This window comes from Melanostigma gelatinosum, assembly GCF_949748355.1.
Source record: "Melanostigma gelatinosum genome assembly, chromosome: 8".
NCBI lineage: Eukaryota > Metazoa > Chordata > Actinopteri > Perciformes > Zoarcidae > Melanostigma > Melanostigma gelatinosum.
In genome coordinates this window covers 9794293-9809375 of record NC_136641.1, presented here as the reverse complement: position 1 = coordinate 9809375, position 15083 = coordinate 9794293, and the positions used below count along the sequence as shown (strand labels likewise).

The window sequence follows — 15083 nt, the reverse complement described above, 5'->3', positions numbered from 1 at the left end:
GTCTGGTTTTTAAAAGTCTCAGTAACTAGTTCTGTATTAATGTACAACTGTTGAAAATTACAACCATTTTTTTTTATTTTTCCTTTTTTAAACGATCTATCAACAGCCATTTTCCAGAAGAAACGTGAACAATGTGAGCAAGAGGAAACAATAAAGAGCAAAATAAAGTGAGGGGGTGAATGTGATGAAAGAAGCTAGCACAAGATGGGGGGGGGGGGGGGGGGGGAGATGACAAATTAACCGTAAACGTTTATTTTCTGCAGAGGGGTGTTTGAGCATGTGTCAATGTGAGCATGGTATGTGTGTGCACGTTATGTCGGTGGGCGGGTGCTGTAGTGTGCATGAACGGCTGAGATTACACTCGGGTTCATCATCTGATCGGTGGAGGTGCAAATGTTGGATTTTTAAGGAGGTGGTCTGGCTCACACAGGTCTGGGTCTACACTGAACACAAGAAGCAACAACGTCAGTATGTAGAGTAGTGGTACTTGGCCAAAAATGACTAGCAACTATTTGCTGGCAGTAGTAGTTCAGGTACTAACACAAACAAAAGGGGAAGGTGTGTTTATTGTGGCAAAAAAACAACTTGTAATTTACATCCATCTTATTCTTACGTACTTTGTTTACGTGAACATGCATGATACGTTGGACAATGCTGTATTTAAAGGAGTATGTGGGACTGAAGTCACCATTTGTCCACAGTAAACACACCATATACACGTTTATGGCAGAATATTAAAAATAAAACACCTACACAATGAAAGGTCTTCATAGTCTGCCATTGTGGAGTTGCACCTGTCCTGGTACATCGGCGAAGACACGTTTCATTTAGAAAAATCACACTTCAACAGCTACTCAATCATATTTACTGTTATCAATTTCATTTTTACATAAGTCAATTCAACTTTTGCAGCTTAGGAGAGGGCAACTGAAATTTAAATGTGCTCAGAAAAGGAACTTTCATGTGTTCTGGCCTATTTTTATTATATGGTTCAGGCCAATCCAATAAGTACTACAGGTACAACTGCCAGCAAGTACCCCCTAGTCATTATGGTGTACTTGAAACCACCAAATACAGATCAACAATCAGCACCGAGGGATAGTCATGGAAGGAGGCAGGGAGGACAGGAAGTAAGGAGGGAGATGCTGGTGCTTTGCAGTTGCGATGGAGCTTCAGGTGTCTTGGAAACCGTTCAGCAGCGTGCGTCGCTTCTTCTCAGCAATGTGCATCTGATTCTCCAGATCCTGTAAAAAAAAAAAAAAAAAAGAGACAAAACAACAGTGATTATTGTTGAAGCCTCTTCCAAAAGAAAACATGGACCAAATAAAAAGTAGAGTCAGAAGTGATTCCTTTGCTCTTTTCTCAAATCATTTATTTTTAAAACTAAACTGAGTCTACAGCCAGGTACAGTAGTGCTTAGAGCTAAATGCTAATTTCAACATGCTAACACACTCACAATGACGATGTTAACCTGTTGATAACTAGCTGGTTTAATATAGGCCATGTTCACCATCTTAGTTTAGTGTATTGGCATGATATCATTAGCTAATCAGCACTAAACACAAAGAAGCAGCTGATGGAAACATCAGCAGTTTTGCATGTAATAAATCATAACCTAAAATATCGGACAAGTTAAATGTTTGACCTGATGATGGCGTTGATGAAAAGTCAGAGGATCACCAAAGTTATTACAAATCATTCTTAGATAATAATAATAATAATATATCCAGTATTACCCCTCTTACCCCTCTGTCGCTGGCGCTGATGTCCCCCTCGCCTCCCAACACTCCCCTCTCGTAGGTGTCGGCACGCTCCACCTTCCACGACAAGTTTTCTATTTCTGCCTCCAGCTGGGCCTGCTGGTACTCAAACTGCAGGGAAGGACAGATGAACTGGAGTTACCTCCTCGCGATAGTATGCCTCTTCTGTCCACCAGTCAAGATGTCGTTTACATCCATGTCGGTCAAACTCATTTTAGACTTACATTATTCTACAATGCGTGTTGTACAATGCCTGCAATAACGGACGGACGTTAAGAGGTTTGTTTCTCACCAGTTTCTTGCGTGGGCCGGACTCCATGTAATAGGCATAAGGGTACGTATACTGCAGCGTGTAGCGACACTGGAAACAAACAGGTAGGAAAAGGTTCACTCAAAGTCAGACTGGGACAAAATAAAGAAAGGCACAGTGATCATCTATCAACATGGTCTTCCACTGACTCTAAGACATCACTGGTACACATCTACAAGAGTCGAGGTGGATAATGGATTATTCTAAACCTTAGAAGAGGGTAAGTCCTAGTGTAAGTCATGACACACGCACGACAGATTTTCACATTTGAAATAAACCAATCATGAAAAAAGTCAATCAGGTGACTTGTCTTTTTTCCAGAACATTCCACAACACAGACGAAGCGTGACAAGGTTGATAAACAAAACTTTTCATTCCAGTGATCCAAACCCCTAAAAGACTGCTGCTGTAACACTTTGTTATGAGTATATGTCAGCTGACACGGTTCTCACTGTGGTTGAGCAGCTAGAAGTTAGCCAGCAGACTCACTGCTCTCGTCCTTTCCACAGAGAGACGTTGTTTTAAGTCCTTCATTTCTTTTGAACCAACGTGCCAGGTAACCTTTGTAAACAGACTTTATAGCTCAATTGTATTCAGTTTCCTGAATAAATCCTAAACCAAAAACTCATGATTTAATATTTTTGGTGTCTTCTATCTCTCTCCCTCTCCCCAACTTACTACCTCTGCATTTAGCGCGCGCACACACACACACACACACACACACACACACACACACACACACACACACGCACACGCACACGCACACGCACACACCTTCGCCAGCAGCCGTGAAGCGTTATGCAGGTACTGCCAGTCGATCCAGGTTCCCAGGTTGTTCATCACTCTCTCCTGGATCTTCTCCTGGATCCTCTGGTATGTCTGAGCCTCCAGCTGCAGAGACTTGTTGTGATTCTCCCACTGGAGGGGTAAAAGATTTGAAAATGAAAAAGAAGAAAATACGGAACAAATATTTGTGCTGTAGATCAAGAGAGCTATGATGGACTGAATTTGTCAGTGCTTCAGGGTGTGGTGCTGTGATATTTTTGTCCTGAGAATGGCTTTGGACACAAATGTCCCTAAAAAAAACCCCTCACCCTCTCAAAGTAGAAGAGGTATTTCTTGAGGGCCTCTCTGGCCTGAGCCTGCTGGCTCTGGTTGACTATATCAGGGTTTTCTTTGTAGCGGCTGCACTCGTAGTATTCACTGCCGTGAGTCTTCCAGTCACCAAGACACATCCAGCAGAAGTCTTTCAGGACACAAAACACACATTTTTGGACTCCCCACGACATACATGCATTGCATTACACATTATGTACTGCGTGACACATTTGAATCACAGCCTAAAAAAGGTCAGCTCTGTTCTTAAAGGGCCAGTGTGCGGCATTTAGGGTATCTATTGGCAGAAATGCAATTTAATATTCTTAGGTATATTGAATGTATAATCACCTGAAAATGAGAATTGTTGTGTGTGTTCTAAGGATAACACTAATACTTTCTTGGAAGTTTAGCCAATTTTGTGTCGTAATTACGTTTGCTGGCTTGTTTTTTGTGTGCGGTATGATGCCACTAGGTGGATCTAAAGGGCCCAGAACAGAGAGTTCATGGTCACTGGATCAGACTGGAGGTATGAAACGATTAGGCAAACTACTTACCGTGTTTGCACTTGGAGCATTGCTAAAATAAACACAGAGACATGAGGAAGTCAAATGAGTGAACTGGAAACATGACAAAACAACCACGGAAGCCACAATGTTAATGAATCTGATCAAATCAGCAGCTGAATGTTTTCATACAAAACCATTTAGTGCTCAACGTAAAGCAAATGCATCGTCATACAAGCAGCTTTGAAACTGTACGATAAAAGAAGCACATACCAGTTAACATATCTGACTATCAGTGATCTAACCACATGTCAAACTATTGAAGTCGCAGACTTCAGCGCTCAAAATCCAAATATATTTTTAGCATTTCCTGTGTTCTGGGAAAGAGTGATCTTCATCTCCGACTCACCATGTGATTGCACCCTCCGTTCTTCTCAATGCAAATATTGCATTTAGGACACTAGAGGAGAAATAAACACAAAATATTATCCAACTAGGTTATAGCACTGCATTACAGATAATAAGTAATATGCACGTTTATGCGTTTTTAAAACAGTCTGTGTCAAACGTGATCGTGTCCATGTGTACAAAACGACAGTATGTGCCGGTATAGAGATCCATCATACATCTTTAGTGTGTGCGCTGATGTAGTTGGCCGTCTCCGAGTCATCGGCACATTTTGTCAGCCACTTCCGGACCGTTGCACAGTCTGTGGGTGCGTGGTACATCTGACGGCATTTAAAACTGAGACAGAGAAAGAGACAAGAACACAGCGTTCAGGACAATTCTGGACCGATTCAGAAATCACATAATTTCTGAGTAATGGTTAAACCACACAGATAAGTTACAGAGTTTAAATAAAAAGGCACAATGTGGTAATAAGCATTTCATTTACTTAAAAAGGAAAATGCGGCACAGTTTATGCAGATGACCAATAAATGTTGATGGTAACTGGTGTCCATTGAATCACTAATGTCCTCAGTGCCTGCTATATAGACTATAGCCGAGTGCTCATGCTACATGTACATGCTGCAGCACAATGATTATGTTGGCATCGGAGCGCAATTTGAGCAAAGGCACCGCTGGTCATGTTTGTTCCCGGCAGCCCAGCTTCTGGAGGGTCCCCGTCGGTCATTTACTCCCGGCTGCTTCCACAGCTCCGGTCTCTCTCCACGGTATACTCTGGCTTCAGTAAAAGGCTAAACATCCGAGTCAGCCGTAAAGAATGTATCCTCATCCATAACTTCCTCAGCACTCATGTTTTGGGATGTGATTTTTCTTGTTTTGTTGGTGTTTTACATAACAGAGCTTACAACAGGTTTAGGAAGTTCTGTTTCTGCTGGCCATGAGAAATACAAGCTGAGGTACCGGTAGTTCTTCCTTGCATCCAACTGTGTAATAACGCAGGAACAGCAACAGATTGTGCAGCAGGGGAATTCAGCTCTCTCATTCAACACAGCAGGCACTGTGACATGTATTGCTTCAGTCATCTACGTTTACCATCAACACTGATAAGCGACATGAAAAGTGGCTGATTTCTCTTTTAACACACCATCAGCTGTGCTCATCTGTCAAATGGACTGACTTATATTCAACTTTTGTGAATTCGTTTTCATCTCAAGCTTGGATTGTATTTTCCTCTTTCTCGCACTGCGTCCAAGAATGTAATCTTATTCTTGGACTTGATCAAAATGTTACAGGACGTAACATTACTTTTGCTTTAGGATAAAAAATAAACTTCAAAATTCAGAGTCAGTGAGGTAAATGAATACCAGCTGTTATAAAGCTGGCAGGCAAAAAAAAAATAAAAAATAAAAAACATCGCACAATTTTAGAATAAATTCAGTTTTATTAAGTTGAATTGCTTCGTTAAAGATGAAATCAGTATGCTCTTTCTGTGTGTACATGTGTGTCCTACCAGAAGACTTCACTGCAGCGGCTACACTGGACCCTGCGCGCCCGGGGCTCCTGCACCTTGATGACAATGGGACAGTCGGCACCGGGACATAACTGCAATTGGAAGTGACTCTGCGAGACGAGAGAGAGAGACAAAGCTTTAGTGATACATTAACAAAAGGAACAGATGCATCATGATATTGTGATGAACATTGTGTTCTGTGGATTCTCCAGAGCACCAGGGATATTGTTTCTGGAGAGAGTTGTGTATGTCATTTTCCAATATGATTAGCCCCGCAAAAAATTACCATTCACATCAATGGTTGGCAGAAATCTCAAGACAGTTATCTCAACACCTGGAAATAATGATCTTTAAACAAACACTAATGTCTAATTTGAGAAATCACAAATATATTTAGACGATAACCTGGTAAGACAGACAGTGAAGCATTCAGATTTAATCTCACACACACACGCGGGTTCACTGAGTTTTTCTCCCCTCGCTCACTTTCCACATGCCTCTGACGTCTCATTTGCTGTAAATTCAGACCTTCGTGCGGCATCTGAGAAAACAGATTCAGCGCACACACGCACACAAAAACAAACAGACACATATACACACCTCGACATAGTCTCTGAAGAGGTAGCGTCTGTATTTGTCCTTCAGCTCCTCTCCTGGCAGCAACGGCAGGACAAAGTCTTCTGGCATCTGCAGGCAACATTCCTGAGCCATACACGAGATACCTGAACACACACACACAAATTAACTACAAAGGGTCAACATGTACACACACGTCCCTACAAAGTCTGCAACTGCTGTTTGTGCGTTTCTTTACGAATGCACCACAAAACTACCCCCTTTATTTTTAACTTCCTCCAGTTGTGTTTGATTTACGCTGGCTGGTTTCTAGAGTTACAGTGACCCAGAAACTGGTTCTTTCATCGTTCGTACAGCTGATGGAGAAACACTCATCAGAAGGACTCCGTTATCGGCCTTATCAGAGACTGTTAGAAAGTAGCGCGCGCGCACACACACACACACACACACACACACACACACACACACACACACACACACACACACACACACACACACACACACACACACACACACACACACACACACACACACACACACACACACACACACACACACACACACACACACACACCTCCAAACTGTTCCGTGTACACACCCACACTTCCATCTGCTCTCCTGCTGACACAAGCACACTTTCAGACACTCAGACACACGCGATGCGAGTCATCCAAACCTCTTACACTGTGGTCGATTGGTTGAACACTTTATTCTGACCAGCTGTCAATTTATTCCCGATAATGGACACCTACTAAGTAGTTCCAGTTAAACTCTGTTTACTAAATCAATGCGTTGGCTACATTCATTGAGGAAACAATTATAATAAATTTGAACATCTTATTTACAACGAGTGTAGTCCTTCAGTGCCTCATCCTCTGAACACCACGGGGTGACTGAGCTGTTCAACCCGCTAGCTCAGGCTGCGGCCGACAGTACACATGACCTCACATTTGTTCATAAAAATATTGACTTGGGCACAATGGCTTTGCTGGATAGCTAAGCTTGTCTTGTTGTTAAACATACTGTCAAATGATATAATAATATGCTTGTTTTTTTGTCAACTGTACGCAATGTTTACTTACAAAACCCTCAGGGTTACCAGGAAGATGGGTTGAATGGAGTTTTTCAAAAGCTCTTTTTTAAGTGATCTAAAATGCTGTTTAGTTGTGTACGAAAGCCAAAAGCGCAAAGAGAAAGCTATGTTTTCAAAAGGACCTGCGTACATGTTTGATAAAGCTTGCCTTGTTAAACTAAATGCCAGACTGCAAACCCTGCTGGTTGGGCAGGAAAGCATAGGCTGACATCCAAAGGACAAACACACACACGAACAGAACTACAGAAACACAAACAGACACTTAGAAGCTCACATCAAACAAAGCTTGACTCACCCACTCTAATACAAGCTTTGATGACTACACAGAAGCACACGCACACACACACTCTCTCTCTCTGCTCACCGACTCCCATGCCATCTTTGACCAGCACAGTGCAGTGCTGCTCCCAGCATGCTTTGCAGAAGGAGTGCTGGCAGGGCAGTGCCAGCAGGGAGTCTCTCCGCACGACCTGTAGACACACACCACACTGGAGGGACGGAGGAGCCTGAAACACAGAAATCATGAACATAAGCGTAAACCCATGACTGCACTGGAGAGCTAGAGAGCCACATACAAACATAAATAAAATCAACCAGAACAAAACCCCACAGATTTGTTTGATAAAACAGGACACCAGATGACAAAATTAATTTGTGGCTACAAGAAACAACTTAATATTGATAATAGGTTCAAAACACTGATTTTATCTACAGTGAACAATGTTGTCAAGGATTATATTTCATTATAGTAGCTATTACACATTATTTACCAGTGCAGGCGTAAGGCCTGTTAGTTTTTACTCAAAGTTGTGCTCACATAAAAAGGAAAACAGCGTGCTGTACGTTCTCCTTTATTGCATGGGGTCTGTTACTCACAGGGACTGATCTGCAGGTGATGCTGGGCTGCACCAGAGCGTCTGACAACAGCAGAGACGAGTTGGACTTAAATCTGTGGGGAACGTGGACAGAACCAAGGGTCACACAAAGACCAGAGATTGAACAATATCAAACTGCAGTGCAAATAATGAGGTAGAGAGAGAAAGAAAACGAGGGAAATCATAGAGAAATAATAAGGTAAGGAGAGAGAGGAGGAAAAAGTAATTAAAGTAGATGAAAAGGCGCGTGGAAGCCGCAGAAGACACATACCTGTCCAGTATTTGTGTAATATGCCAGTGCAAATGCACCAGGATCAGCTTTGCTACCGCTGGTAAAACCTGTGAGTGAGAGTGAGAGAGTGAGTGAGAGGGAGATAGAGATCAATCAGTCTAAAATGTTGCTTCAGTGACACGTGAGTGACTTGGCTGCCTCGTCTTTTCACTGTAATGGAAAGTAAGCAGACTCTTTCCTTCATGATTCTGACCGTACTGTGAACACTAATAACCAACGCACGGTTTCCTTTTACTTCTATTTTTGTTAAAGAACAAGCTTCTTCCCAACTAAATACAACCAAACATGTAAGACTCTTATAACCCAGTAGAACTGAAGCAATGATATGATTATGTCACCAAAAGAAAATGCATCAATGACATTTTCAAACTAAACAAAAACCGTGTTTGATAAATACAGCTTCTCAAATGTAAACAGCAACTTTGCTTGTGTCCCACACTGATGTCAATTATATAGTTGTCAAAAATATAGTTTTGCTTTGTTGATTACTGGCAAGACAAAATAAGCTATTTGATGGCATCACTCTGGACTGCAATATTGTTATATAGACCGTAAGATTCAACAATCAATGAAATAAAGAAACTAATGTATTCTGTACCTCCAAAACAAAAAGCGGCACCGACTCCATTAACACCACGTTGGTATTGATTAATTAGCAGCCTAGAAAAGTGAAATGCGCTGCAGTTCAGGGACTAACTAAGGCTGATGACTTGATGTGCTCTCTCAGCTGTTACTGTACAGTGACTATGAGATGAAGCAGGAAGATAACTCTGTAAGGAGGCTATCTAGGGTTGCTTTAGCATATCACCTACGGGCCAGACATCTATGGCTCGTATTAGTCAATGATTCAAAATCAGCAAAAATTACTGAGAATTGTTCCCTTCTCTCACCACCTGCCACCAAGAAACAACGGCTCAACTCTGCCAACAGAAGACTGTAGTTGTGCTATGCAGTTAACATGTTTTACCGCAAAACAGCATGCACAGACAAAGACATTTTGACATGCCTTGGCAGGAAAAGCAGTGTTATTGATAACATTAATGATGATTCTGCCATATTCATGTGCCTCAGGACAGTGTGACAGTGAGTCAGCATACACCCTGAAATTGAAGCAGCTAAAATGAATTCACTCATCGTTCATTATATTATTTATACCTGTGCTTTTCCTGCTGTGACCAGTCAACATGTCTTCTGTGAAAGGGGCCTATTCCAAAGCATGAAAGGCCATGTTCAACATGATACAACCTCATGAGCACTGTTAGTCCGCCTCCTTCTGTCTTGCTTTAAAAATGTATTAATGTGTGCACTCGGAACAATGCAAACGGTCAAGACTGAGGGTACAATCCGGTATGTTTTCCCACAACAACAGTGAATGGCCTCACAGACACACATATATAAATGTTATGAAACCAATTTCTTCTGTGATCACTTATTCAAATTAAGGAGAGGGATCCCTCCTCTATTGCTCTCCCACAGGTTTCTTCCTCTTTCCTCCCGGTTAAAGGGGTTTTTTTGGGGAGTTTTTCCTGTTCTGATGTGAGGGTCCCGGGACAAGAGGATGTCAAATGTGTACATATTGTAAAGCCCTCTGAGACAAATTAGTCATTTGTGATTTTGGGCTATACAAAAATAAATTGAATTAATTAATAATTAATTAATTAATTTATAAACATGTCTCAGTGCATGAATAACTGTTTTATAACAATTAGTGAGCTTTAATGAACTCATTACAAAAACTCGTGCAATCTTCTTGTGACAGAAGCAGCAAAATATGTCAATGAGAACAACTAAAATGTGTGTTCTACCAAACAGTTTCCCTAATCATGGACAGTAGGAGCCTGATGACGCCAATCAGAGTAACCAGACTCTGTCTGTTTAACTCTTTGTGACATTTTAAGTGTGGTTCTTATTCCTGTTTCGTGCAATACATATCCTCAAGCCTTAATTTGCTTTACACGTGCTCATAAGTGTACGGTGACCCTACAACCCAGCTACAGACAGACGCTCACCTTCAGTGCAGCAGCCACAGTGTTAACCTCCTCTATCAACACCCTCTGACTCTCTTTGTAGGTCAGACAGGTGAACAGGTACTCCTCCGGGTCGAAGTAGTCAGCGCCCTGTTGCTCCACGTCACTGGCCACCCCATCATAGTAGGTCGCAATGTCGCCCTGATCCTCCTCGTCTCCTCCATCGTCATCATCGTCCTCCTCTTCAGAGTTCACCCCAAAGTCTTCCTCGTTGCTGTCCGACGCCTGGCTGTTCATGTCCACAGACATCCAGTCGATTGAATCAACCACCCGGCCGGGTAGACGGCCCGCCCACCTGTCGGATCCAAGGGCTGAAGCAGGTTGTTTGAAGCAACACCTCGCTGTGTCTCCCTGCGCTCCTTTCCACCTGCTTGCGTCACTGTTCGGAGACACGCTGCCTTCCTGTCTGCCTCAGCAGCAGCGGCAGAAGCAGAAGAAGTCACACTCCCCGTCACTCATTTGGAAAGCTGGTTACGGGTTGATCTGAGGAGAAAGAAAGGCTGAACAGAAGGAAAGGAGAAAAGGAATGATTAAGTAAGAGAAGAAGAAACAGAGGAAAAGAAAGAAGTGGAGTAACAAAGAAGGAAAAGTGGGAAGAAAAGACATGCATACGTGATCAAAGTTGTTGATTGTAGCTTATTGTAATTCTAAAATAAAATGCTTAATCTAAACAAGTGGAAGATTAAACTATACGTCAAATTGGGGCTGACAAAAATGTTTTCCCCAACACTATGCCTATATTTTCTGTAAATTTCCCCAACTTTTCAAACATATTTTTATACTTTTGCAAACATGTAGGATTCATATTCAAGGTGGGAACTTTCCATGACTGGAATCTAATGGCAATATAGGGTTTATTTGCTCGGGCTGTTTAACATTTCAATGTCTGCAGATGTCTATGAACTATTGGTCAGTCAGGGGAATCTCCAAATAATTGTACAGTCTCCAAAGAGAAAAAAAAGAAACAGTCACAGGCTCCATCATTGACAGGAAGCCCAACTCTCTGCATCATCACTACCGGGGATGTTAATTGGATCTGCTGGACAAAGATACTTTATTCTTGCTTGCGCGCACACACACACACACACACGCACGCGCGCACACACACACACACGCACGCACGCACGCACGCACGCACGCACGCACGCACGCACGCACGCACGCACGCACGCACGCACGCACGCACGCACGCACGCACGCACGCACGCACGCACGCACGCACGCACGCACGCACGCACGCACGCACGCACGCACGCACGCACGCACGCACGCACGCACGCACGCACGCACACGGCTCTATCCAAAAGGTCAGCATACACGGTCTGTGTTGTATTTCTTACAGTACCAACTAAGAGTTTCTCCAGAACACTTACACACACTACACAATGGAATTAAGTCCTAATCTCATTACTACTTCTTTGGGCCATGCCCACAGCTCAGCATCTCGCTGTGTTGTGTCTCCACTTAACACAATTGGGAGCACACTTTGGGAGCTGCATTATTTTAACACTGACAGGTAGGTTACTAGCTTGTGGACTTTAATATTACATTTTCCATGTGGCATATGGATGAAATGATATATTGACTAAAGCCATGCAGAACAACAGAGCTGGTGTTTTACATTCTTTGGAGAGTCTTTGATGACAATATCCCCCGAGTACTTTGGGTCCCAATTTCTGAAAATAAGTGTTTGTCTCACTCCGTTCACAGAGCAGGCTAAATTTACTTTGAAATAGTCGGTCATCACTCTTACTTATGGCCAAATCTTCCCAACCAACGTTCAATCAGCTCCCTTAAATTGATCCTTAGGACAGATTAAGCAGGGTGGCTATCAGTGTCACCTTTGGACGTATTTGAAAAAGCTACTAGTTCCAACACATCAGGTACGGGTAGACACATGTCTGAACTGTCTCTAATTTTCACAAATAATACATGCCTATTGATGAAGACAACTTCGCCAGTGGTGCTCAAAAACCACCAGTCACTCTGTGAAGGGTGACAACATTTCTTTCCTGTTGTGTCCACAGATTACACACCCCTGAGAGGAAACGAAAATCCACCATGCAATAGATTCTGTAGCAATTTTTGCAGCATTTCAAAACTGGACTGTTCTTACAGATAATTTCTTTGAATAATATATTCTGCAGCAGACCAACACAAGCTAGTAAGTAACCCGTCAGTTGCTGCTAAACACTTGCAATTTCTACTTAGCAGTTTACCAATTATTACAGATTGTCACATTACAATCTGCTTACGGTAATTGGCCAAGCATGTGTGAACAAACAAGGAGTTTGATTTATGTATTCACACAGTTGGAATAACTACTTACAGGAAGATAAAATACTCCATAATTCAGTTAGAATGTATTCTTAGTGTTAACAGTAAAATAGCTCCTGGATTTGGTTTATTCATTATATGTTAATATTATATATTTATACTAGACAGTGTGGCCTGTTGACAACCTGTTAATTGTCTTTTCGAGCTAGAAGACAAGCTAGCCATCATCTGAAGGCCATAGGTTGTTACTGGATTAGGGTCATGGTCCCTCCCAGCCTGCACAGTTGATCAGATCTCAGCTAGACCTACCACACTCACCATTTGACTCACTGTTCTTTTAGGCTATGAACCTTTAAAATCATCCTCCTTACTTCCTTTCCAAATGATCTACAATTTATTGTCTGGTTGCATCTCTTTCTGTGGCCCCACTTCTGTCTCTAGTTTTGGATTTAAATTCACAAAGAGAAGATTTTACATCAGCACGCCTCTTGCTCACATATCCTGTATTTATTTTTAAATGAACTGTAGATCTGATAAACATGCGCGGGAGACAAGGCATGGGTTTAAGCCTTAAGAAACGATTTAAGAGGATTAGCTGATGATGCTTTAGGGATGAGGGAAACAAGACAAACCTCAATTGCAGTTAACCTGGTGACAACAGGAAAGTCATATTGTGGACACACAACAGGACAGGAAAGCCTTAATTGGAATTAAAACCAAGAGAACTGCAAGCACACAACAGCAAAGACTAGATTGATGATATAAATGGTGGCATAGGGTAGGCAACTAGTCCCAATTTTTTTGGGGATCTCTTTCATAGAGCCCCAGAATCTTTTACACAGATTTCTCCTATGATTACTTCCAAAATGCTTGAATAGGTCAGTTAAAAATGACAGTACATAACATCACATTGGCAACTGGACATGGGATTTTACATACCTAACGCAGATTGGGTGATATGTATTGCCTTGTTCCACCCTAACATTACTTAGCCCTTTGACAGACTAATCAAAGTCCTTTGAATGTATCCAACATGGCTAGAGTTGCACTAGTATCATGCCCAAATGTGACGTTATGTCCTGGTCAGGATGGTGTTCCCCTTCCAGTGTTATCACTGCTCTATTGTGCTTTCTGAATGTGGATGGGTAGCTTGTGTTTTCTCCTTGCCAAAACGTGTCCTTGCAACATATAATAAGAGTTAAAAAGTCCAATGACTTTGAAAGTAAAGTAACAGTTAACAGCTATACTCGACGATACAAATGTTGACACCACAGATGCACTTTAGGCTTATTTTGACATGTGATGTCCATCCACTATGGTCAAGAGACATCGGATCAAGACCGTTTGCTGGCACAGTCAATCAAAATGTGACTTTGCAAAACATCCAGCTGGATATAAAACAAGGTTAGCCGGGAAAGCCTGGCAGCCGGCCCCGGTGCCAGCCCAGCGGCAGACGAGTGCTCGCATTCCACCCGGTCCAGGCTAAAAATAGGCAGCCAACTGGGTGACACACATCTAGCTAGGCTAATGTATCACGGCGACTCAGCAGCGCAGGTTTTGGTAACCAGTCTTGGGGGATGGGGAAGAGATTAAGCGACGTAAAAACCGGCTTGGTTGTTGGACATCGGCATGTTGGTACAATTTCGGTGCAGTCATAAAACACGGGAGGAGGAGAGGAGAGGGGGGGGTGAAGTCAAATACACAGCACACTGAACCGCTGGGAAATTTACCATTAGCCGGATTAGCTTCCTGGCTAGCGTGCAGGCAGTATACGTTGTATTCAGCAGCGAAGAAACCGCATGCCCAACTCACGAGTCTGACGTGTTAAACTGTTGAGTACTTGCAGAGCAAACTAGCAACATCGTTTGATAAAAGGTAATTTTTTTTGGCTCTAGAATTTAACGTTACATAACATAAGAGCCAACTCCGTTAGCCACCCCCTTATCGTTGTCTCGCTGTGCCGCCACCTCTCACCTACTCTAGCCCGGGGATTGAGATGTAAACAAGGCCCTCTGGAGCAAATCGACACATTTGCACAACTGCTGCATTCATTTCCGCAGGTTAAAGGCGGAGCTATTTACCTCTCAGAGAAGCGTCGGTTCTGTCCGCGTTGACAACCAGGAGTGAGGTTTTTTTGTGTGGGGAAATCGGAGCGACTCTGTCCGCTTGGCTGGTAGGCGGAAGATCGACAGTTAGAGGTACTTATCAATAACGTCACTTCCGCGTTTCGCGTGCCTATCTCCTCTCTCCTCTTGGACCGAGGACATGCAGCAGTTTCAACTTATGCATTAGTGCTGCCCATTAATACTTCAGCACGTATTACAAGAATGAAGTAACTGCAACATCTTACAAAT

The 15083-nt window shown here is 42.6% G+C and overlaps 1 protein-coding gene across 2 annotated transcripts; it reads right to left on the bottom strand.

Annotated features, from left to right (window-relative positions):
- Window position 1: 1 nt before the first annotated feature.
- On the bottom strand, window positions 2–14927 carry arih2 (ariadne homolog 2). 2 transcript variants are annotated; one of them, XM_079274224.1, is made up of 15 exons: window positions 14811–14927; window positions 10435–10952; window positions 8405–8472; window positions 8135–8207; window positions 7623–7764; window positions 6190–6311; window positions 5590–5699; window positions 4298–4415; window positions 4081–4131; window positions 3723–3744; window positions 3165–3316; window positions 2845–2988; window positions 2053–2121; window positions 1737–1871; window positions 2–1244 (listed from the first exon to the last, which is right to left on the bottom strand). In XM_079274224.1, the coding sequence occupies exons 2-15, from the start codon at window positions 10699–10701 to the stop codon at window positions 1173–1175; spliced, it is 1545 nt and encodes a 514-aa protein (XP_079130350.1). In that variant the 5' UTR covers window positions 10702–10952; window positions 14811–14927; the 3' UTR covers window positions 2–1172. The 2 variants fall into 2 exon arrangements, with proteins under 2 accessions (XP_079130350.1, XP_079130351.1); XM_079274225.1 differs by having other exon boundaries at window positions 1746–1871.
- Window positions 14928–15083: the final 156 nt, after the last annotated feature.

Excerpts from the sequence above, each read along its gene's own strand:
- arih2 (XM_079274224.1), bottom strand. The coding sequence starts at position 10,701 with ATGTCTGTGGACATGAACAGCCAGGCGTCGGACAGCAACGAGGAAGAC. Across the intron at positions 7,765-8,134 it reads TCACCTGCAGATCAGTCCCT|GCTCCTCCGTCCCTCCAGTG; the intron begins GTGAGTAACAGA and ends TCTGTGTTTCAG. Across the intron at positions 4,416-5,589 it reads CGCTGCAGTGAAGTCTTCTG|TTTTAAATGCCGTCAGATGT; the intron begins GTAGGACACACA and ends TCTCTGTCTCAG.